This window comes from Colias philodice, chromosome 20 (assembly GCF_061535455.1).
Source record: "Colias philodice isolate Cphi_HAF_F1 chromosome 20, ilColPhil1 Martin Lab GWU primary, whole genome shotgun sequence".
Classification (NCBI taxonomy): domain Eukaryota; kingdom Metazoa; phylum Arthropoda; class Insecta; order Lepidoptera; family Pieridae; genus Colias; species Colias philodice.
In genome coordinates, this window is record NC_143105.1 from 250,962 (window position 1) to 275,297 (window position 24,336).

The 24,336-nt window shown below is 32.5% G+C and overlaps 1 protein-coding gene across 4 annotated transcripts in view; it reads left to right on the top strand.

Annotated features, from left to right (window-relative positions):
• The window catches only part of Dys (Dystrophin), a 433,719-nt gene that overhangs the window by 177,735 nt on the left and 231,648 nt on the right, over positions 1-24,336 (top strand). For 2 of the 4 annotated variants that reach the window (XM_089707817.1, XM_089707819.1), the window contains 4 exons: positions 1,035-1,103; positions 2,996-3,207; positions 5,260-5,414; positions 6,028-6,169. In XM_089707817.1, coding sequence (XP_089563943.1) covers positions 1,035-1,103; positions 2,996-3,207; positions 5,260-5,414; positions 6,028-6,169 — 578 coding nt within the window. The remainder of the gene's footprint in view (positions 1-1,034; positions 1,104-2,995; positions 3,208-5,259; positions 5,415-6,027; positions 6,170-24,336) is intronic. The other 2 variants (XM_089707820.1, XM_089707818.1) reach the window with 1 other exon arrangement.

The window sequence follows — 24,336 nt, forward strand, 5'->3', positions numbered from 1 at the left end:
ATCGTTAATTAGAAGAGGTTACACGACTTCGGAGTGTTTTTGTTATTTAAATTGCTTCTTTTTTGGACTTTTGTGAAGCGTTTAGTAGATACTTAATAGGTTTTTTTATGATTTGTGTTTGTGTTATGAGTGTTTGAAAGATGTTGATGTTATTGAAGTAGGTGGGTGTGTCGCGTCGATCATTTATAATTAGTATTTCGAGATCTTTTATAGTTAGTGTATTCAAGTAATTTGCATGCCGTTGAAAGAAGGCTAAACATGCTGTAATAATGTATTTTAACACCTATGTATACCATGTTTACTTGCAAATAAACGATTTATTTATTTATTTAGGTGTAAGGGCTTTATTAATATCACAATTAATACAACAGTAACTATGTTATCACATATTATTAAAGACAGATTCTGTATTTCTTTACCGATAATTCGAATTCTTACACTTTCAAGCATTCTTGCAAATTTTAAAAAAGAATTCACATAAAAAGGAATTTCATTGTTCCGCATAATCTCGTTTCCAATGAAAAAACATCCAAAGGTAATCTGGATGGTACGCGTCACGGTTGAGGCAAATCTTTTTTTAACGAGGCCAAATCGAGCAGGGCTTGGCAGGGCGCGACTGGGAGGGTTAACATTGATCGGTATGGGGATGTGGTCACTTGGTTAGTCATTAGTAGATAGGTTTTAATGTTGGTCAGTTAAATGGTTGAGAAGGTTTGGTAGAGATGGCTTTGAGTTTATCAATAAATAATTTTTTGTATTTATAAGACAATTTTTACCAATTTAAAGTTCATACAAATGATATGAATAACATACTTGTTATTGTTGCATGTTAATGTGTATGATTTATGTATTTTTATCTTATTGAGTAGTTTCATTTACGACTATATCTTAAATATAAGCCTTATAAACACGTAGATATTATATTGTGTGCATTATAATATTATTTTAGAATAAAAAATTTAGCATCATTCAAGAGTACTTTTTGTACATATTTACTTTATGTATGTATATGTATATATTTTTATCTATTACAGCTGATATAACCGGTTTTCCAGTATCAAAAACCAGTGCTCAACTATTACATTTGAGAGCACTGCTCAAAGGTTTGACGTTTATTTTAACCCTCTCACATACATTGCTTGCTATATTAGGTAACTTATTTATACCCTAATAGTGCTTCGTATGTGTAGAGCAATGTACGTCATACATCATCATTCAACATATTAACAAAATATAATATGCTTTTAAAAATACAGCGTATCATAATTTACCAAGTGTTTTATTTTTATATTCCAAGTAAAATGTAACAGTTTATTAACAGTTTTTATTGAAAATTATTAATAAATAAAAACAAAATAAGCAAATATCCTTATAACACACTATATTTTAATCCCATGCACTTAAAAGCTGCTTGCACTCATTGTATTAGTAGGCCTATGTGCTTGCTAGCAACGAAATTTATGATTTTATGGAAAATCATTTTTCTCGAAATAGGTAGGATTTTCTCCAAATATCTATAATAACACCAAGAAATTCAGAAATAAGTGAGAAAAGCACAATTTTTTTATGTATAAGCTGGCAAACGAGCTTGGGCGTCGCCGGACAGAAAGCGCCGCCCATGAACATCCACAGACTCGGTCACAAATATAGCAAAAAATATTATATTTTTACTTTAAAAACTGTTCAGCTTTCATTCAAGTAGATACAAAGCTTAAAAGAAAAGATACCGATATAATATTATAAGTTCTATTTATATTTATCTAGATCTCGTTACAAAGACTTGTTACTTATCCATATTAATGTGATATACAATCCAACATTTATGTATTAGGTCCTACTTTACATTTCAAACAATTACGCATTGTAGAAAAACAACAATGTTTGTAAACATAATAATATTATTTTGTTACGATTCAGGGCGCTCCGCCCGAGGGATTTGACAACATGGCTAGTTAGGATTGTGTAACACTACAGTTAAGCAGCTATAGACATATATTAAACAGTTATGATAGGTATTTAAATAAATTTTACAGATAAATATGTAAAATTGAACTTACATTGGCCGAAAAACAAGGAAAAGATTACTCTATAATTCTTGAATATAGAATTTATAACTCTACATGGTATGTATTTTTATTTATCGTGTTATTCTGCATTTTTTATCAAACCTGTTACAAAATATAGCTACAGCGACGCTCTATCATGGAGCTTTACCTTATCAAGTAACTCAATATCCTCAGTTACGAGCAAAGTGAATTTTTAAAACGTCAACACACTCTCAGATAGGTTTCATAGGTTCTACGGAGCTTTTGCAATACTGTTCACTTTATAATGAGAATTTTCTATTAGTTTGCATTAGACTTACATTATCTTGATAAAATGAAAAAGAAAATTCAATTTAATTAAAAGTCATGATGTACTCGTACAGTTTGTTCAAGATGTTGTAAGTTTTTCAATTTGGTAGAAAACGAATGAACTTTTTTATGAGTAATGAGTCTTGTAGTGACGGAATGAGTGTTTATATAATATTTATTAAAAATAGGAGAAACTATGGTATTATAAATGACTTATTCTTAATTATTTATAATACCATTTAGTTGATTGGGAAATAACGGGAACACCGGTTCGTTATTTATTTTAATATTTTATTACAGCTGAATAAAACGTATCGCTTGTTTTGCGCTTCATGGCTTCTCTACAATAAATCGATACAAAGATTTTGATGTTGCGGATCCGTTTTCATTGTTTCTTCAGCGCTGTATTTTAATTGGTGGTAATCTAATAATAACATTATGAAACTACATTAAAATATTATTTGGTTGTACGTGGCGGTATATAAAAGTATGAATAGATACTTCACCATGCCATAAAGTAACTGTGTATAAAATTGCAAAGCTCGTTAATTTAAGCGATACAAAACATTCTGGCCCATACCCAACTTTAATCTTCAAACCAAAATCAATTCTACCACCTAACCCTACAAAAAACTTTCCAGTGACAGCCCTACGCGAGCACTGGGATGAGGCGAACGCACGTGTGCTCCAGCGCAAAGCGCAACTCGACGCGATGCTCGGCGACTCGCAGCGATACGAAGCGAGGCGGCGCGACGCGGACGCTTGGCTCACGCGCATGGAGACAAGACTGGCGGCCATGACACCGCCCGGACATACCGCTGATGTACTGGAGATGCAGTTGAGGGAACAGAAGGTAGTGATGTAGTAGTTATGTTTAGAAATTAACAATGTATTATAAGCTACGTTTCTTTGTGTACCTTACTTCATTGGATCATTTCTATAGGAAGCTTTTCTTGAGAATTCTATAACGAAAAGTGTTTAGAATAGTAGGTACTGAAATATTGTAGGCTTTTCAACGTGCAAAATTTAACACAAATCTTTAGCATTTCGTTTCGAAACGCAAGGACTATTATTATTTCAAATAACGTACAGCTAATAATAATTTGTTAAAAACTTACGTTATGTTCGACTTATTTATCTTCTTAAGCCTCTATAATAATTAATCTACGTAATGTTTAAAAGACATGACGTATGTAAATAGGTTTTAACAATCACTAGCCGTGTCTTCAGTCCTCATTTAGGTAGTAACATGTTTAAAATAGGTCTCTAGACCCCGAAATGTCTTGAAGCAATACATTCTTCGTGCAATTAAAAGGGGTTCTGTCATGAACGTAATTGGTAGAAAGTTTTGATTGAACAAGTTACGAGTTGGCTCGTAAGGACTTGGCGGAAGCTCAGTGCGGACGTCGCTAATCACCGCCTTGTAGGGACATGTTTAGGAGCTTTAAACACACTGGCCGTTCAAAATAAACTTTACATTAGTATAGTATAACTATTACAAGGGGCAAAAGCATAAATTAAAGATGTAGATGATGTCTCTACATTTTAAATATTGAAGAAAAACTTAAAAATCTTTATACGGGCAATAGCCAAAGTTTTTTTTTTCGATGATTATTTGTATGTTTGTATATTGTGTAAACTACGCTATTCAATTTTTTTTTGATATAATACTATGGGAGCTTAAATTATATGCATTTTTGGGTGACATTATATGTTTTATATCTTTCTGCTCGAAACTAAACACATAAATGAAAACACAATGTATTTAATTATTATGTTTAAATGTTTCTACATACTCATCTCAAATCAAATTTAAGAAAATTCAAAAGAAACGTTGCGACTCTACCAAATAAACGCTCATGCATAACGTCCCTTAGCTTGTAATAAAAGCAAGGGTTGTCGCGCAACGGTAAATTTTATTTCCCGTCGCTCGTGTTTTCTCTGTATAAATATTGACAGCTGTTTGTTTTATCTGTGCCATTTTTTTACGTTATTTTGATTTAGAACGAAATAGTATTTTTCTTTGGCAGAATTTTTATATTCCAATAAGTAACAGTATGCTTCATAGTATTTTATGATATATATTTTTATGTATGCTAAAATACAAGATGCAAATAATGTTAGTTTTTTATTCTGTGCAAATATTTTATCAAAATAACCAATGACATTCCAAATCACAGTACAGACTTCTATACACAGCAAAACCTAATTCTCAATGTTACTACCACTACAACAAAGCTACCTTACCTAATATAAGACAATAATCGAGCTTTTAAAATGCATAGCTTAAAATATAACTACTTCTTTCGTCGTAATATTTTTCATCGCTCTCGTGTCACAATAATGTGTCCTTTAACGTGACGGATCTTTAAAAGTTCTACAAAATTTTCGTCCACTTATTAACTTCAGCCTAAAAGTTACAGCAACAAGATAAATATTTATTTATCATCTATCACACACCTATAAACTTCGTTCTTGTATCGATTTTTAGTCAACTTTGGGGAGACCATAAAATGTAAGAGGGTTTTCAATCTTAAAATAACTGCCATCTATATTTTTCTACTGGTCGTTATATCGCGAAAAACCGAGATGTTTATGGTACGATTCTTGGTAGAGCCCTATTGAAAATTGTAACTTTTGTTAAACAAAAAGATATACTCTCCTTGTTCACTACTATGTAGGATGTACTAATTAGTACGTTGATTAAATAATAACACAGAACAGAAATTTTTTTGTTTGAATTTACCGAAATAAAACCTACATTTACCTCTTATATTTATGTTATCAAGTAAATAATAAATGAGTATCACAATCCATACATCAATTCTTGAACCCTCCCTTTAAATCCTCTGTGTTAAGCCCCTGTGACGTCACAATTAAAACTAACCCACCATTCATCTTCCAGTCATTCCACGCGGAGGTCCACCAATACAAGCATCAGATAGAACTATTCGGCCAGCTGACCCAGCGGCTGATCGCGGTCTACCGCAATGATGATACCACACGCATCAAACGAGCCACTGAAGCCATCAACCATAGATATAGTGAACTTAATAACAGGTAATAAAAATAAAAAGATAGTGAACTTACAATTGATTGGTTTAGTAGAACAGTATATAGAGAAGCATAAAAGTTTGTATGAAGATGTGAACAATTTTAAGGAATAAGAGTGAGAGCAAGGGTGGTTATTTAAATTCTGATAATGTTTCATTAATTAAGAAAGCATTCCTCTAGGAGCTAGAATACATTATATATTGTGTGAAAACGTCTATCTTCTTTATATACTTGTAGAAATTGCCATAAAAGACATAAAAAATATGTCACTCTAAGTTATAATAGCGTGAACTCTACACGGGATATTTTCCTAATAGCTCTAGATAGAGCTGTGTTTCTTGATTTTCGAAATATTAATAAATTAAATTAATAATTTTAATATGATAACGTAGAGTGGTATATCCTAGTTGTATTACTATTTATTATTTTGTATTTAAAATCGTGTAATTTGAAAAAGTATCGCAGAATTTGATTTCGCTCAACGCAGCATTATGAGTCTTATAGATAACTTCCAAATCATTCAAATCTCTGTAAAATATTGTTCATATTGTTCTGTTCGTAAAATATTGTTCTTCCTAAAAGCCTTTTATAAAAAGAACTAACTACCATCGTATTACAGCATCATAGCTCGCGGTAAAGCGCTGCACTCAGCGGTGTCGTCGCTGCAGAATTTCGACCGTTCACTTGAGAAGTTCGTCGCGTGGCTGAGTGAAGCGGAGTCTTTGCTGGATGCTGCAGAACGGGATCCACATTTACTCAAGGTACTTATAATTATCAAAAGGAAGAATGAAGGGTGAAATAAACAGAAAATCAGGGTAATTCGTTGTATTGCACTACAAACGATGTTATGTAGCCATGTATGAATAAAATAATATTTAACATGAACCTAAAAGTAATAAATAATTTCCCATGGCCTTTATGTTTATCGTAGAGCATGATTTGACTTAAATTTTTACAACGCCTGAGCTGTGGTTTAGAATGTGTGCTAGACCTATTCGTTTTGTCAATGCCATCTATCTTGTGCTAAAGACAATCGTAATATGTACTTCAGTTCTAGTAAATTTCACTTGCTCAGATAAAGCAGCGCCCTCTTACATAGCTCCAAAGCACTACACATTTTATTAATATAATTATTTGAATCAGCGCCATCTAGCGTAACAAAGATAACTATTAAACTTGTTCGGGTTAATTATATAATGTAGATGGCGCCTATACAAACAGATTTTACAACATCCCTGAAACTAAAGATTTTATATAATTCGTCACTAGCGCCATCTATGCAAATTACAGTATATTTTTAAAGTTACGCGTGTGCATTTGTTACATAAAGAAAATTCGTTATAGCGCCATCTATGATGGGGTTAGAGAACTCAGTTATTTTTGCCTCTCGTCTCAGTGCCATAATATGTTTAAGTAATGCCATCTGTACCAGGGTTGTTGAACGAATTTTATTTCCTAATAACGTTGAACAACGTTATTAGGAAATAAAATTTGAATACTATAAATATGAATATGTTGAAGTACAGTCTAGAAACAGCGCCATCTATGATAGGGTTACAGAACGAACTATATTTTAATAGAGTACATGAGTAATTATTATGATGTTAACGCCATCTGGTCGGTCGTGGTGATACTTCAAGAAAATTTAATTTTAAATGTTTGAAAGGTCAGGCGTAGCCACGGTTTTCTGAAAGACGTGGGTTCGAATCCTGCCTCATGCATATTTTGTGTTTAGTGAAGGTCGATTAGTTTATAGTGTAAACTTACTCGCTGTATCAAAAATTAAAAACGTCATTGCAAAACACTGAAAACCTTGTGGAAAACACTAATAGATGCTTATGAACTTTCCTCAAAAACAACTCTATCTATTAAAAAAACCGCATCAAAATCCGCTCCGCAGTTTTAAAGATTTAAGCATACCTACACAGGGATACAGGGACAGAGAAAGCGACTTTGTTTTATACTATGTAGTGATTTATCAGGATATAACTTAATTATTTCTGCAGATCCCCTATATTTATCTAGACTTTCCTCGCATCCATAATGTAAACCAAAACTCTTGCATTTAACGCGAGCATAAGCGCAAAGCAGCTAATGTGTTTCACAATCAAAACTTTGTAGTTTTAAATTATCCGACTGAAAGTTGGCGCTTGTTTCGCTCAGGAATCTCGCGATTATTTGCATTTGAGAAATTATTTGTTTTGCCGTTTTTAATGCTCAACTTTGTTGCGAACTTTGTTGGGTGCTTACCTAAAATTAATATTGAGTAAAAGGAGGTCATCATTTTCTAGTCTTTTGATTGTAAAATTACTTTATCATGTTTATTATGAATTTTTTTATAATAATTAATAACAATTGAAAAATAACTGTTGTTTTCTTTGCAGGTACGTTTGTTTACCTTTTTGCCACTTACTGGTAGATAATAAAGGTAAGATTACATTTTAAATATTTCTAATACCTACTTAGGAAAAATGTCACATCTCTACCTCTTCTATACATTTTTATATTATGAATTTTATTTTAATTTCATGTTTACTACTTTTAGTGAAAATATGGATTAAATTATTTTTTTAAAAACTTTTCTTCTCTTATGTTGAGATACAAACGAACGATCAATGTTACAGTTATACTTTATTTTAATTAGCAGATACGTTATAGATATTTGCTACAAGAAATTTCTCTTAAACAGAATCCAGTTAATATCATTATATCAATAACGATCACACAGAGACGCGTGCAACCAATATACCTTATAAATAATGCGCATATTCTTATGTTCATATCTTATACGTCAGTGTGAAGTGGCTCTTATTGAGTTTATTAAGGACATGTAATTCCTAACTTCTGCCATATAAAGTTAATTAATCGATATTCACACTTCATAGAATTATCTCATTGAGGCGTCTCCCGCATGCACTTTATGTGATAAGTACTTTATTTCTACATATACAAAGTCGGGTTAGGATGACTCTACATTTCAAATGGTGTTTGCGTTAAAATAAAACAGACTTTGCTCTTATCTAAGTTATTTGACTATTGATTACAATTCAATAAAATAATATTATGTCCAATGTTTATGGCACGAGTAAGCAACGGACTAACAGAAGCTCTGTCATCATTCATATTGTAAGTGCGAAAAAATATTTTGTCACACTTCTTTCACAAAAAAATCAGCAGCCAAGATGTATTACTTTATTTTCGCCAAGAAATAAAAGACTTTCAAATTAAAAACATCCTGACATTCATCGTGAGACTGAGCTAAGGAGCCATTTCAAAGGGAACAGACAATGCAATGTTCGAACGTCAAAGAAAATACGTTGAAAGAAATCAAAAACAAGGGTAGGTATAAATGTGATGACGTCACCGGCCGCGCCGGGTGACATAACAAGTGTCGGTTATTATCCGGGGCCTGTGGGGCGGAAATATTGGGGAAAATGGAATTCTTTACTGTGTGACGAATAATAATGCTTTAATTATCGTTAACTAGCTTGCGGCCCTAACTTTGCGTCGGGATATTTTTTGAGAAAGACTTCTTTGTTGAAATAAAATTTACATAGCCGCTTTTGAGATTAGGGAAAACTTACAGAGTTGTTATCCTAAACGAATGTTCATAACATTTACTAACTAAATATTCAGCCTCTCTCTCTTGAAATGTATCTTAAGAGGTAATATATAAGTAGTTAGTTTCAACTTTGATTAAAAAATTATAAGTTAGTGTATTCAGAGTATGATGAAATGTGGATGGAAATTATATAAATTCATAATTTTATACTTACAATTTACTTACTCTCTTTTAGTTGCTCACCATAAGAATGCATTCATCGATTCTTGCTCAATCATGTTGACATCCCTAATTCCACACTGGAGCTCGGTAAGTGGTTGGCTATTAAACGCGGCATTTTGAATTGTCGACAATGTTTCACGTCGGGGCGGCGTTTCTGCACGAGCGCCTCACTGAAATAGTGATGGGCTTCATTGATATCGACATTTTAAAATGGAGTATGAAACGGTTATAAAAATAGAACCCTCTCGAATTAAGCTGCAATTTAAAAGTCACGAGCACAGTTAGAAAGAAAGATCAGTGTAGAAAAAAATATTTTAGCGATTATTGACTACCTATTTAACAACTACCTAGTTATAAATGTTCTATTTAAATAATAATATTCAAAAATGGCTAAAACACAAACATGCAAATAAAAATACAAATATATTCATACCATATTTATTGGGAAAATATATTATGTAACATAAATCGACTATTATTATTACTTACATATTTTCCCATAATTTCTGTGTTTCCCCATGTGTAAGCAAAAAAAGACCCCAGCACGTATTATTTCATAGAAACGTGTGAACATGGATAATATATTTTTGTATTTGTGAGGAAATCCTAATAAATAATCGTAATATTAGGTTCGTACCTAATATTATTTCGCAGTTCCAAGAATATTAAAATATGGCACTAATAAAATAATAATAATAATGGCGTTATTTTTTGCAGTAACATGAAACGATCCGATTTTATAACAATATGTTTTCATTTAAAGATGAATTATACAATTTTAAAGGTTTTTTTATTATATCAATCTCAAAGGGCGTTAATACACAATTGTTTCATCAGAAATTCTCACAACTCGCGAATAATAAATGGAATTATCCGTTCATTTCCCTTCTTTTGAATAATCATTACGAATGTTATAATCCTTTCGGGTTTTTACTTTCGCGTGTGCAAATTAAACAATAAATACAATATGGGGATCTTTGGGGAAATAACTTTTATTTTAAATTGTCGAAGATGTACCTGTCTGTCTCGTACATTCTTTTATGAATATCGTAAGACGTAAATTCTAACGACGAACTTGATATTTTATGGCATTCAAAATATATTTTTTTATTCTTTAAAAAAATATATTAAATATTAAAAACGTCAATACATTTTATAGCCTACAGTCTGTAAGTATAGTTTAAAACATTGGTTTCAAAATTAATGTCGAACCTACTCTATTCATTTTACTCTATGTAGCGTGTCACGATTCATTATGCGCGGGCATTATGACAAATGTCGCTATTTGTTACTTGCCCTATAACATATATAACTCATTTAAAACAGCGATTATGGAGTTTCTTGCTGACTGTTATTTGTAGAATTTTTCCGAACCGGTGGTTAATATTTTTGACTATTTCAAAGCGCTTTAAAAGAAGTCGAGTTGTATAAATGTTGAGTTTGAGTATTGAATTTCAATAGCGTGATGTAGGATACTATTATTTCCACACATTTTAGTATCCCTTTGATCCCCCTTTCATTTATGATTGGGATTAAAATAAATTCCATGTGAGTGCGTGTTTGAGGAAAAACTTTCCGGCCGAAGATTGGCAGGAAATGTTATTGTGGTCTGTTTTGTGCGTTTTATTTGCTTTTATTTCTTTCTGTAGTTTTCATCTTTTTCTGTTGAACAATGATTCGTTTAGTTGGTAATGATTTGTGAGTATGTGTTATACATAGTTTTGGTCGACTTAAATTGTAGGCATGATAGAGATAGAGATAGATTTTCGTTCATGTTCACCACACTTCATTGTGACACTAATAAAATGTATAGTTGCTTATGTCAAGATTGCTTATAATTTAACGTCATCAAAATGCATTCATCCGTTACGTAGAAACAAAATATAACCCTCCAAAAGGCACATAAAAAGTTACAGGCCAAAGGAACTAGTACCGAATTCCTTCTAAGCAAGCGAGCATTCCGGCGCGAATACAAAATTGGCACAAAGCTGAATGTTTTCAGTTGGAACAGAATTCAGCGCATTTTTGAAACACGTTGAACAAAACGTGGCGTTTACGTCAAATAAAGTACAGAAAGCACAGTGTGAATGCAGCTTTAATTTGAGAAAAATTGGTAGTCACCATGTGTAAACGTGGCTTAGGATTTCTTTTATTTTTATTACTTAAAACCAACAAAAATGAACGTAGGTAATCTTAATCTGAAAGAAGGACAAAATCTATGAAAAACCACATGATTAGAAAAAAAAATATCATAATATGCGCCAATAGATATTTGTTTCAACGTATATGTAACATATACGAGTACTAGTATAATTTAAATAAGTTAACCTCAGCGTTCGACAAAAACTAAAGATAACAAACCACTTCCGAAATCTATTTTCTATTTATATGTAAATAAACTAAGTATTGTAACAGAAGTAAATTGGCTGAAACTGTGAAGTGCACTAGTGGTAACACCAGGCGCCGGTCGATCCATTCACGCCCGAAATATCCAACCTTAAATGCGTTCAATGCGCGTTATTGAGGCCGTGGTTATGGGACGAGCGGAAAGCGATGTTTTATAAGCGATTATTTTTGACAAAATTTGATTAAACTGTTTTCTTGCTTCAATATAATGTTTGCTGTGAATATAATTCTCTATAATCTTATCAGACATTTCAATTTATAATTTCATTGTTTATGCTTACGAACATTAGCGTGCTTTTGTTGGGTAAAATAAAATGTTACACACATTTGCTCGTTGGTTTTTAAATCAGGTTGTAACAAAAATATTGATGTTCGACGATTAAATAAAAATGTATAATGATGAATGATCGATGTTGTTAATTGGAATAGTCTCGAGTCATGAATAAGTCTTGAGCTTAGAGTATGCTTAAGCATAGTTTTCTAATATATACTCTGAGGTCTTGAGGTAGAAACATAAATTAACACAACATCACGAGCTTTCCCATCAATCTTAATCACCAACAAAAATGTTAATACAATATTCATTACTAAATAGCCACACAATTACTAAATCACACCACTACACAACGTTTCACAAAATAAATCGTTTCAGCAAATAAACCCGCTACCGCCTACCACAGCACACACCCGAAAAGTTCACTGCATCCAGAAGCATTGTACAGCTCTTAAATGGTCGGGTTAATATTATTCTCCATAAATAAATAACCCGGGGCGAGATAACGGGATCAATATGGTTCAAAGATACACTTGAAGAGTTAAAGTTATTTTAAACTAGCGTCACCCCCGGCGTTGCTCACGTGTTAGGAAATCTATAGATTAAGATTGAGATGTAAGTTTAAAACTTTTAAAAGCTCTATTTTATAAATAAGCTTATCATTACAATAAATATAGCTGACAGTACAATAAATAAATATTTTTTACACCTGCTTGAGAGGTTATAGGTCGAATTAATTTAATAATAAATTATATTTTAATATTTTAATGTTTGTACACGAAATAATCGTAAATAATAAATTGTCTGAAGAATTAAATATACATTTCAACGTGTATGTAGAGTCATACGTACTAACAGTTTTTGTAGAATTAACAGTTTGTAAGGGAACTCTCCCGTCGCGTTGCTTCAGGTTGGAATCATAATCGTTTTAGTCATAATCAATCTATGTATATTCCATAGTAAAATCATATAAATAAGAATCGTTAATTGTTAACTTAGCAAACAAAACGTTTCCATTGTACAAGTTATGATTCGTTTTGAATTAAATAGAATTGTTTGAAATGTCCGGAAATGTTTATTTGTATATTATGAACAAGTTTAGCAATCTGGTAAGTGAAGAGAGGATGGGAGATATAATTTTAGTAATTACAAGAAGAGATTATTCGTACAAGGAACAAATAAAATATGATTCTATGAATCCAAATAAAAATGTTTCATATTAAATAAATAATGTATGAGACATTCATGGATCCTACGTACTGGCGACTCTATTTCATAATAGTCTTATATTGTGATGTTAAACGAGGAGCTTTTTATTAAATTTTTCCTATGATATCGAGAAATTGTGTTAAAAGTTACTTTATCGCACAGTTTGGAATTTTTAATATCCGCGCATATATTACTTGCTCTTCTTTAAAAATAGATTGAACTTACAATTTTTAATTCAACGTGCTTTTTAATAACGGCACTATAATATTATAGCACTAAACCTACGAAAGCGCTATAATAAAGAGAAAAATCGTAAACTCTTGATTTACGACGGCTCGATATAGACCGTGTACACCAGAAATTTATGGCAGACGTTGAAACCGACATTGTTTTCACATTTTAATACTTTAAAGAGTTCTCGATTCCCACCTTTGTCGCGTTTGACGCGCGGAACTCGGAATCTTCAGTTAATTACGTGAACGTGTCACTGGCTCTAACAAGTTTACGTGAAACCGACTTCACCTCAAAATTCGTGTTCCATTTACCTATGAAAGTAAACTCGACGACGCACGGCTGAACCAAAACACGGGCGCTGCAGGGGGGTAGTGCAAGCGACAGCGCGCCTCCGCCAGTCGGCCGGCGGACGCCGCGCGCGACGCACGCCTCGCGCCATGTGACCCTGCCGGCGGCGGCCGCCATGACCGAGGGGGCGGGCAGGCCGAGGCCCGCGCCGCCCCGTAAGCCGGACTCCTTGACCCTTACGTGGCCCCGCTGGGACGACCCTCCTCCGCCCGCGCCGGACACCAAGCCGCCGCAACCGATAACCGACGACTTCGGCGGCTTCTCACCTTACACTCCTCCTACCCCTATCCAGCCGGACCGCCGCCCTCGGCGACCGCAGAGCGTGGTGTCGCCGCGGCAGAGCATCCCTGAAGTCACCAGGCGGCCGCACTCGTTGGGGTCGATCGAGGATGACTGGCCCGTGCCTATCCTGCAGCCCGTCCCTCGCCGGCCCGTGCCGAATGTGCCGATTCGCGCGAGTTTCTTACCGTCCTCGAGAAGTGATTATCAGTTGCAAAGACCCGCGATTATGACGAACGGTTATGGTGCTGTGCCGCCGTCGACGTCGCGTAGGTTATCTTTACCGGGTGGTGTGCAAAATAATGCGCCGAAGATGTCGGCAACTTTCCACGGCCTGTCGGGGTTGATGGGGCCGCAGCCCACGCTTGGGACCCCCATGACCCCGAGCACTCCAGCGGCCGTGAGGGAAGCTGTGCGGCACCTTTTGCAGCAGCCCCGAAATGGTTTTCCTATTATGGATCACAAGCTTTCCCTATTTATAGATATATTGGACGCCCAAGAGAGATTTTCACAGGTGACTTGTGATAACTTTTCACTTACCGCATGTGACTTAGGATTATAATAATAATCTTTTATTTTCTTTAGCAAAGTTTCGGAATGTTTTTATTCACATATTGCGAATGTTCCACGTGATGAATCTGGCGATAGGCAAATCTGTGAGAACTAAAGCAATCAACAAACAAGATCTAAAATAATTAAATATAAAGTCCCAGAGCAGGTTCACAAGTGTTTTTCCTACGTCTATATGGATACATTTCAAAGTAATAATTAAATAGTGCACAGCGTGTGCTTTTTAATTAATTTGAGCGTCTAAATTAAAGTAAACGCGTCGAACAAAGCGTATTTTCATAAGCTAAGTAGGCAAGAGCCAGCTTTGTAGGGTCGTGTTGATCGTTAGTATGTCTGTGAGTATTTAAATTCCATGTTTATTTTTCACATTTCTGAGTTAGGGCTGTTTGCGTGCGGGTTATGTCCACTTTTAGCAAATATTTGTCTTATCAAGCTGGGTTGTAGGATTTTATGTACCTGAAGGTTATGAAAATATCTGTTGAAAACTGGCATTTTAATTTATATTACACAAGTTGTTAAACGTGTAAAAGTTCAATATTAATTGTTTATCATAAATACATGCATTATTTTCATTGGTCTTTTTATATGTTGCAAAAAAAATTAAATATATACTGGAATTGATATTGGTATAATTAACTCTATAATATAGAGTTCATATTATTTAGAATTTCATCAAAATAGGATACACCAATTTTTCACATGTTTACATAATGTCATCACTTCACAGGTGAACATTGCTCCATTTATCTTACTATCACAAAAAAAACATAAAAAAATTGTCGAGCATTTTCCGTGATATTTTGCGTGAATTTCGCATAACTGCGTGCTACAAACTACATATGTAAATAAACTGGGCACCGCTGATCGAACGAACTGCGAAATAAATCCAACACAAGTCGGACACAGATTTATAACTAAAAATGTTTCATCTAAATTGTTTGTTCTGCAGTTATTTGTATTGTTTAAATTTTTTATCGGACCTTTATTGCAGTCTGACTGACTGCGTATAGCTTGTTTAGAATATGTTTGTTTGTGTGGGAAAGGGGATGGGTAGTAAAAAAATTGTGTTTGTTTATAATATTTTAATAAAAGTGTTATTAATCATATTGGTTGATTTGTAGAGTTTGGTTTTCTTCAAAATCCAGTAAAGAAAGCATTTGCAGTTTTAATTCGAAAGATTTTATGAAATAATAAACAAATAATAATTTAATAGTAAAAGATACTGGAAACTTGCAATCTTTTATTTATAAGTCGCTCTAGAAATAAGAAGAAACAATGCTTTGCGCAAGCAATAGACTTAACATCAAAAGGTCTTGACGAATAAATAGATTGGTTTTGTTTAGTTTATGTAGATTATTATGATGTTTTTCATATTTAGTTTAATGTTTTTTTCATTGCGATTTCTAAATATTGGCTTGAAAAAATAAAAAAACTTAAATACACAATTAATTTTATTAGAAGTTACAAAATGTCTTACTGTTATACAACATTATTATTAAAATTCACAAAATTAATATTCATAGCAACTTATTAAAATGTTCTGTACAAGGATAATCTCTGCGTTAGTTGAATTTTGATACCTCTGTGGACAAAGTGAAAATTTATAGACTGAAAAGCTGTGTCGAGACTTTTAGCGTTATATTCCTGACTCAAACTTTGGACTATTTAAATAATGATATAAAAATAAATTATACTGCTAAATTTTAATGCATTTTATACTTTACTCCCTGTTTTTTCGGAAACATTTTCTTCTAATCCTTTTTTGTAGGTATCTATAATGCATGTACCTATTAACTATCTCTGTAATTCTATATTTATCAAATTTTACTGCTTAGTTATCAATTAAACAAGTGCTGAATATACAGAATATGCAAAGAAAATTTCATGAAAAATCTTTATGATAATCGACGCTTATCAGAAGTTAAAGCCTATCTGTACTATTTATTTTTGATATATAAACTAATTATAAAATCAACGAGAGGTTACTATACAATTGAATAAGCCAATTAATTATGTATTCCGCGGTAACAGATAAGTTTTCGCACCTGGACCGTTCCAGTTAATTTGCATTACACAGTTTATAACTTTTAAAATTCTAATTATGATAACGTAAGTTAATTTATGTGTAAATATGGGAATTCTGCGAAGTTTCAAAGTGTTAGCTTCGTGCGTCTCGCGCGTGGATTTTTATGTATAAACTTCTGGTTTTATTGCTTATAACTTATGCACGTGCTAGTGATGCAAGTTTATAATTACTGCTTTTCGAGTAGATTATGGAGCTGAAATGAAATTCAAATTCAAATTTGATTCTACATTATCTGAAATGTACATCTACATCATTTTGAAAAGATCAAAGATAACACACTTGACGTTTTTAGATTATCTTTTCCTTCTTGACAGCATAGGTTATGTAGCTAGTCTTATTGTGAACAATATATGAAATGGTATAGATTATTGTAACCCCCAGAATTCATTCAGAAGAATTTAAAAAAACTTAATTTTTACCTCAAAAAATTATCATCGTTATATCAATAATGGTTCCTGGTTTATAGCAGTTTCCAACGACCGGATAAAATGAGAATTATGTACAATATAAATGGTTGAATATTTTTAAAACTTTTAGCGTGAATGAAAAATGCATTTATTACGTTTTATAATAAAACATCACAAAACGGAACTCTCATTATTCCACATTACGCATAAAGAAATACTTTCTTCAGTGAAAATTTTAAAAAATTTCAAAAAAATTAAAGTCAGAAATGAAACTGCCATTAAAAATATGATTTCACGAAGCACTTAGAGTATACACGGGTGCAGTCATGGCTGGGCGGTAGCGGGAGCGATTTATGCGAACATTATTTTATTAAGAATGACGAAATCCGTTTTTCCGATGGTTATTAAAAAATACGATTCATTTGGAAAAGCTAAACTGTTGATAAGAATTGGATTAGTTTTGGAATACAGGTCAAGTTTACATGTGGGGATATAAATTTGTTTAAAAAACGAGTTTAACAAACACATTATAAACTAAAACTATGCACATTTTATACACTTTGAAACTTAGAACCTATCGCATGTACGGATTTCAATATTTAAAGTTCAAATTTTAAATAAAAAATGGTGAATCTTTCCCCACAATAGCCTCACAGGCCCTACCGCTACAGCACACAGGGCACACCCTTACAAGTGTTTCGACCGCAGAGGTTCAGGGACCCATTGACCCGTTTCTGAAGACTCCCCTTTGTTTCAATATGAAATATCACGGATCGTGAGAAACGTGATATTTTGTTAAATTCTCCAGTGATTATATTTATATTAATCGTTTGTGTACGATGCTAAAAGGCTTCTATTGTTAAAAATATGTTGTTTTATTTATAATATTATGTAAATTAAATTTATATTTAGCTGTAGGTATTTTTTGATTTTAGTAAATAAAATGTACAAAGGATTAAAAATACAGTTCATAACATTCATTTAATATAATATTTATTGTGAGTCTGATATAACATCCACAAAAAATATATCTCACTTTGAAATATTAACCTCTTGGGAAAAATATATAAAAAATCAAAAGAAAAAAATAATATCATCGTAGCTGTACGTCACTGGTTATATTATCCAATGTCTTATGTCTACAACATAACGTAGCTTCGTAGCGCGGCTGCTACGCGATACGTAGCTCCGCCTACGAGCTACGCAAAGTATTTCTTACGACTTTTTCTTGTTGCTATATTTTGTTTTCAACAAGAAAAAGTCAGTACTATTTATATAATCTACTAGATCTTAGATAACACAATATTATGCAAAACATGTAACATTACACAAATTTTACATTCAATTGAAAGAAACAAAACTGTTTCCAAGTTGTAGTTAACCCAAATGTTCACTGTTATTATACTATTGTGAAAGTGGGCTTGTATACAAAAGGTAAAAATGTTAACAGAAATTAAGAGTCGGTTCGCGATACCTTAAAATACTGCAATGAATCTAAATGGAGGTTGTTAGGGTGTGTTCAGAAATGTCCGCCGTAATTATGAGCTATCATTTAGAGCGTACGATATTTTATCGTTGCGTACATGACCTATATCGTTAGCTGGATTATAATATAGATCTTAATCAATCGTTACAATAATAAAAATGCTATTAAACCATTTAATGAAAACAAAACGAATATGTATGGAAAGTTTTTCATATGAGTGTTATGATGTCACATAGTTTTGGTAAATATCACATAAGAAAGTTTGTTAAGAGAAACTACTGTGTTCTAATATAATTCTTATTTGTATATTTCATTCATTTTTACAATATAAAGTCTTTGATACAATTTGGGTTGAGTTTATTTGAATAAAAATGTGAATATTATCTTAATAAAGCAAATGAAAATGTCGTGTCGCTTCCGTGCACTGTAAACGATGTTTTTTAACGAATCTTAGTTTTATTTACTCGAAAGCTCAAATTAGTATTCTTCGTGTTTAGCGGTATTTTTTAAATCACCGTGTATTATGTAAAAGGAAATCTTTTGTTCTATGTGGACTCGTTATTTGAATTACTTTAATCGGACTCTAAATAAAAAAATTATTTACAATTGCTTGATAGCCCAATATTATACGTATTTAGAGATTAATTAGATTTTTCTGAAGAAAAAGAATTAAATATCATACATATTCTTATGATTTATGTAAAATAAGTGTAACTTCACATAATATTCTATAAGAAAAATATTTATGTGCGTTATATATTTTCTTCTGTTTATTTTTATATGATTTATATACTTACGAGGTATATATAGTTTATCCATGGCCATATTCGAAGTCTTTTATCAAATATTAAAATGAATAAATTCCGCTTTAAATCCGTTATAAGGTCATTCATTTAAGAATCAACATAAAGGACACCGTGTGTAAAATATGACTTAATAAAGTCTGGGTAATTTATTCTATGAAATTTTATTAAAATTTTAAAGAGAGATTTTATTCAATTATATAAAGTGATGGATCGAGGAGGCGTGCGACTTAGAGCCGAGCGGGGATCGTTAAATACGCTAGGTTTCATCTATGATGTATGCTCTGGTTTTTTATAGAGCTTTTAGGATAGATAGAGTTGATGGAGAGAATTTTTTCGTAATAATTGAATATTGCTCAGAAAAATAGCTCTATCAAGAGACAAATGTCGTGGTTATCTTGGTAAAGTATCTTTTGTTATTATTGAGTATCTAAAAAAAGCAATTTAAGAGACAATTACTATGATTAAATACGGAAAATCGGTAATTCAAATCGTTGCATTCACGATAACATTGCCGTTTTTCATGTTTAAACATTAAGTCCTAAAAATTTACCTGATAAAAATTTAAAATAGTCTTAAATGGTCTTTAACCAAAAGAGATTTTCAATACTTTGATAGGAATAAAATCAAAGTTAAAGATATATATTTTTGTGAGACTATAAAGATTTTCGCGTGGGGATAATGGAGTGATAGAATTATCAAAAAGGGATCAGACTTTTCCAGATAATCTCCCATATACTTATTTTTGTAGATACTTATCTAACTAAATATGTAAAAAGCATTAGTGTATAAAGGCTGAATATATGAATATATACTTCATTTGGCACATTTAGGTACTTTGTTTAACAGATGTATTACAGCCCTTAGGGCTTAGTCTATCAAATTTGATATTGAATTTCTGATATTGAATTAATTGAGAAATAAATACAATAAATAAATAAAAGCGAGTGTAATTATGGCGCCTTTCATGAAGTTAGGGATATAATTAAGGGCAGATTTCCCTCCATTTGGCGTCGTAATTTGATTTCCGAATAAAATGGCGAATTGAACTTTGATTATTCAAACGCAATATTGATAAGCGAGTTTGGGCGTTATTTCTTTTTAAGTAATAATTAATATGCTCCTTTATTAGACGCAAACGTAAATTATATTACATGATTCTTTATCTTAATCTTAATCTATAATATAAAAATGAATCGCAAAATGTGTTGGTAAGCGCATAACTCGAGAACGGCTGAACCGATTTCGATAATTCTTTTTTTATTATATTCCTTGAAGTACGAGGATGGTTCTTATGTAGAGAAAACGTAAATATTATGTACCACGGGCGAAGCCGGGGCGGACCGCTAGTACTATTATAAAGGCGAAAGTTTGTAAGGATGTAAGGATGTATGGATGTATGGATGTTTGTTACTCTTTCACGTAAAAACTACTGAACCGATTACAATGAAATTTAGCACACATATAGAGCGTAACTTGGATTTACACAGGATAGGTTTTATCCCGGAAATCCCACGGGAACGGGAACTATGCGGGTTTTCCTTTGAAAACGCGGGCGAAGCCGCGGGCGGAAATCTAATAAGACATAAAAATGAAAATCCTATTTTAGATAGAGCTTTTATATAACGTTTATCTCTGTGACTGCTGCATGCTAAAACATCTATCATTAATTATTTAACTTACATCATTTCAAGAAACTAAGTATTATTTAAATATTTAACCCATACTATTTTGTATATTTTGAAAGAGGAAGAAACTTTTAAATAATTCTCTCTCTCCTCATAATTAATGACAATTTTTTAATTATAATTTCAAACGCAATTCTAACAGCGCAAACAATACGCCGTCGTATTTCATTAAAAACAAAAGTTAACTCGAGCATTGCGGAAAGAGTCATCGTAAGTATTTATTACTAGCTGAAGCCAGTGACTTTGTTTGCGTTTTATCACCGCCATACACATCATTTTAGACCACATCTCAGCTTAACATCAGGCGAGATTGTGGTCAAGCGCTTCCCTATTCCCAATAAAAAGAAAAAAAATACAAAGCTTTTCTTTGGATATAAGTAACCTGTTACTAATAAAAATTGTTTACGAAAGAAATTAAGTAGTTTGATTATAATTTATAATGCTGAATCATGGTCAAAAATGATGTCTAATTACATCTTTCAATAAAAACCTATGAAATGAAGAATGTATAGAATTTATTAACAAGAAAATACACCCAAAGTCGCGTGTAAGACCTAGTAAATAATATTTTCTATAGCTTCACCGCCATTTGTCGGCAGAAGCGTTCAATAACACATGAAATGTATGGGCTCGCGAGTGGACGACGATTTAAGAAAAATAGCCAGAATTCTGGAAAAATATCGAAGGAACCGTGCGATATTTATTTTCATAGCGTTTTGTGGAGTTTGCTTTGGGATTTACTAGGTTTTCTTCTTATTATTTGGTTTTTAATGTTCGTCTTGGCAAGAATATAATGAAAAAGTTCATGATAATGGTTGTGTGAAGTAAGGACGGTTAAGTAAAACAATTATTATCAGTCATCATTGCGTTAATAGAGTTTACTTTATCACTACATAGTATAAAACAAAGTCGCTTTCTCTGTCCCTATGTCCTTATGTCCCTATGTATGCTTAAATCTTTAAAACTACGCAACGGATTTTGATGCGGTTTTTTTAATAGATAGAGTGATTCAAGAGGAAGGTTTTAGTATATAATTTATTATGTTTAAAACAAAGCGGGCGAAGCCGCGGGCGGAATGCTAATTTATGATATTACGATCAAGATTCTATAAAATCGGTTCTATAAACGATCAGATTTTGAACAAACAAAATGCATATTCAGAAAGTTGCAGTGCTATTTAACATATTGGTATTTTTAATCTTTTATATGTTTAACACCTCAATATATATTGAAAACCTCAATATATTTATTGAAAACCTCAATAAGTCAACCTTTTCTGTAACTTTGACATATTAAAAACAACTGAGATAGTTTTGAAATAACTTCTTATTTTCATGGACAAATATCGTCGAATTCCTCCGGCGACAATTCACTTCGTTCAGTAAAAATTGTATCAAATGGCGGGAAAATTAATATCATAGTTCCTTCGAGGCGGTACTACAGGTCAGGTACAGGTCTCGGTTCTAGAATTATATTAGTTGAGATAATTTTTAGTTTCTTTTTAAACATAATTGTGTTAGCTGTAGCTCGGGTTTTTACTGGAAAAGCTAATGTGTTAATTTAGACTATCGTGTGCAAAATAAGATTTATATATCTACGATCAATCGTTTATACTAGAGGCAATACACGTGAAAGCTTACAAACTTTTACTTAGAATGGAAGAAAGAAATAAAATAAATAAAATAAATAAATAAATATTATAGGACATTATTACACAAATCGACCTAGTCCTACAGTAAGCTCAATTAAGGCTTGTGTTGTGGGTACTAGGCGACGATAAATATAATATTTAATAAATACATATATAGATAATAACACCCAGACCCAAGAACAAATAATTGAGTTCATCACACAAATATTTGCCCTGACCGGGGATCGAACCCGGGGCCGTCGGCTCAGTAGGCAGTTACTTAACCACTGCGCCAACCGCGTCGTCGAAAGAAAGTATATTGAACATAAAAGCCTATTAAAACGAGTAAAATCGATCACTAAACAGAAATTTCATCCCCCACTCACTCAGGGTCACAAAATCACTTATTAAATAAGTACAAAAGAATTTACAAAAGGAGCCTTGAACACAATAAAGGTTATGAAGCTGCGTCGTTTTTTCCATTGTCAAAGCTGATCATATTCCGAGATAGAATACCATTATGCAATATTGACCCATATATCTTGTCAACAAAGTACACAGTCCTTTGAAATGTAGAAGGGTCAGGTCAGATCGGCTGAGATAAGGAGATGGCGTGTATGTTGATTTAGGAGCCGTTTCGCGTTAGCCACCGTGCATTTGATACTGTGGTACGACTTCAGGAGTCATTATATTTTGGCGTATCAAATGTGGAGGGGGCAACGTGAGTGCTGTTTGACATAGTTTGTAAGGTAGGGATGTAGGATTGTAGGAAATGCCTCTCGTAACTTCTGAAATTTTGTATGTGGGACAAATACCTAAAATGCTTTTATGCGCATATAACATAGATATTTTTATGATACTAACAGATAGATAGAGTGTTTGTACGTGTACCATATTTATCTAAAATTTCATATTTTTTATTACAATTTAGTAAATACTTAGAGTTAAATATTAACACACTTTCTAGCGTCTGATTGAAGTTTCACTCTTTACGTTATAAAAGATTTCAACTCGACTATCTCTATAGCATCATACATCAAAATGTGCTCAGCAATTTCAAAACCGTTATAAGTTACAATCACAATACAGATACTGATATAAAATATTTTTTTCTATTACCTATAATATATATTTCAAAAACAGCATTACTTTATAAAAATGCGGCATATTCAAAACTCATTAGTATCTAATTTCGAAACACTCTACTCTTTATACCCATTGTGGAGGTATGCAAATTGGTCCCGGGTTCAATTACCGGCGTGTCAGTAAACTAGGTAAAAATCCAAATTTAATGAAAACACCGCTTCGTCTGAATGAATAAGCGATGGAGGTGATACTACGGTAACTCGAACGTGAAGGAAGATCGAGTTATGTTCGAGAATATTTAAGTATTATTACGCCTGTATATTATATGCATGATATATGCAATCACAAAATATGTTATGTTGCCATTGCATTGAAGAAAATAAACGAAAATCTTTAATTTATTTAATGAGTTGGAGTAATTGAAATTACTTCTTACTCTACGTACCTGCATCCTACAAGTACCACAATGAAACATTATATAATATAGTTCAAGTGGGAAATCCAAACGGAGCATAATAATCGGTGCAGTTTTTACATTTTATTAAAATTAAAGATAACAAAATGTTATTTACAAAACTAGTTAAAAAAACGTTAAAGTATCATATTATACAAAACGAGCACTAAAAATAAACCGTAAT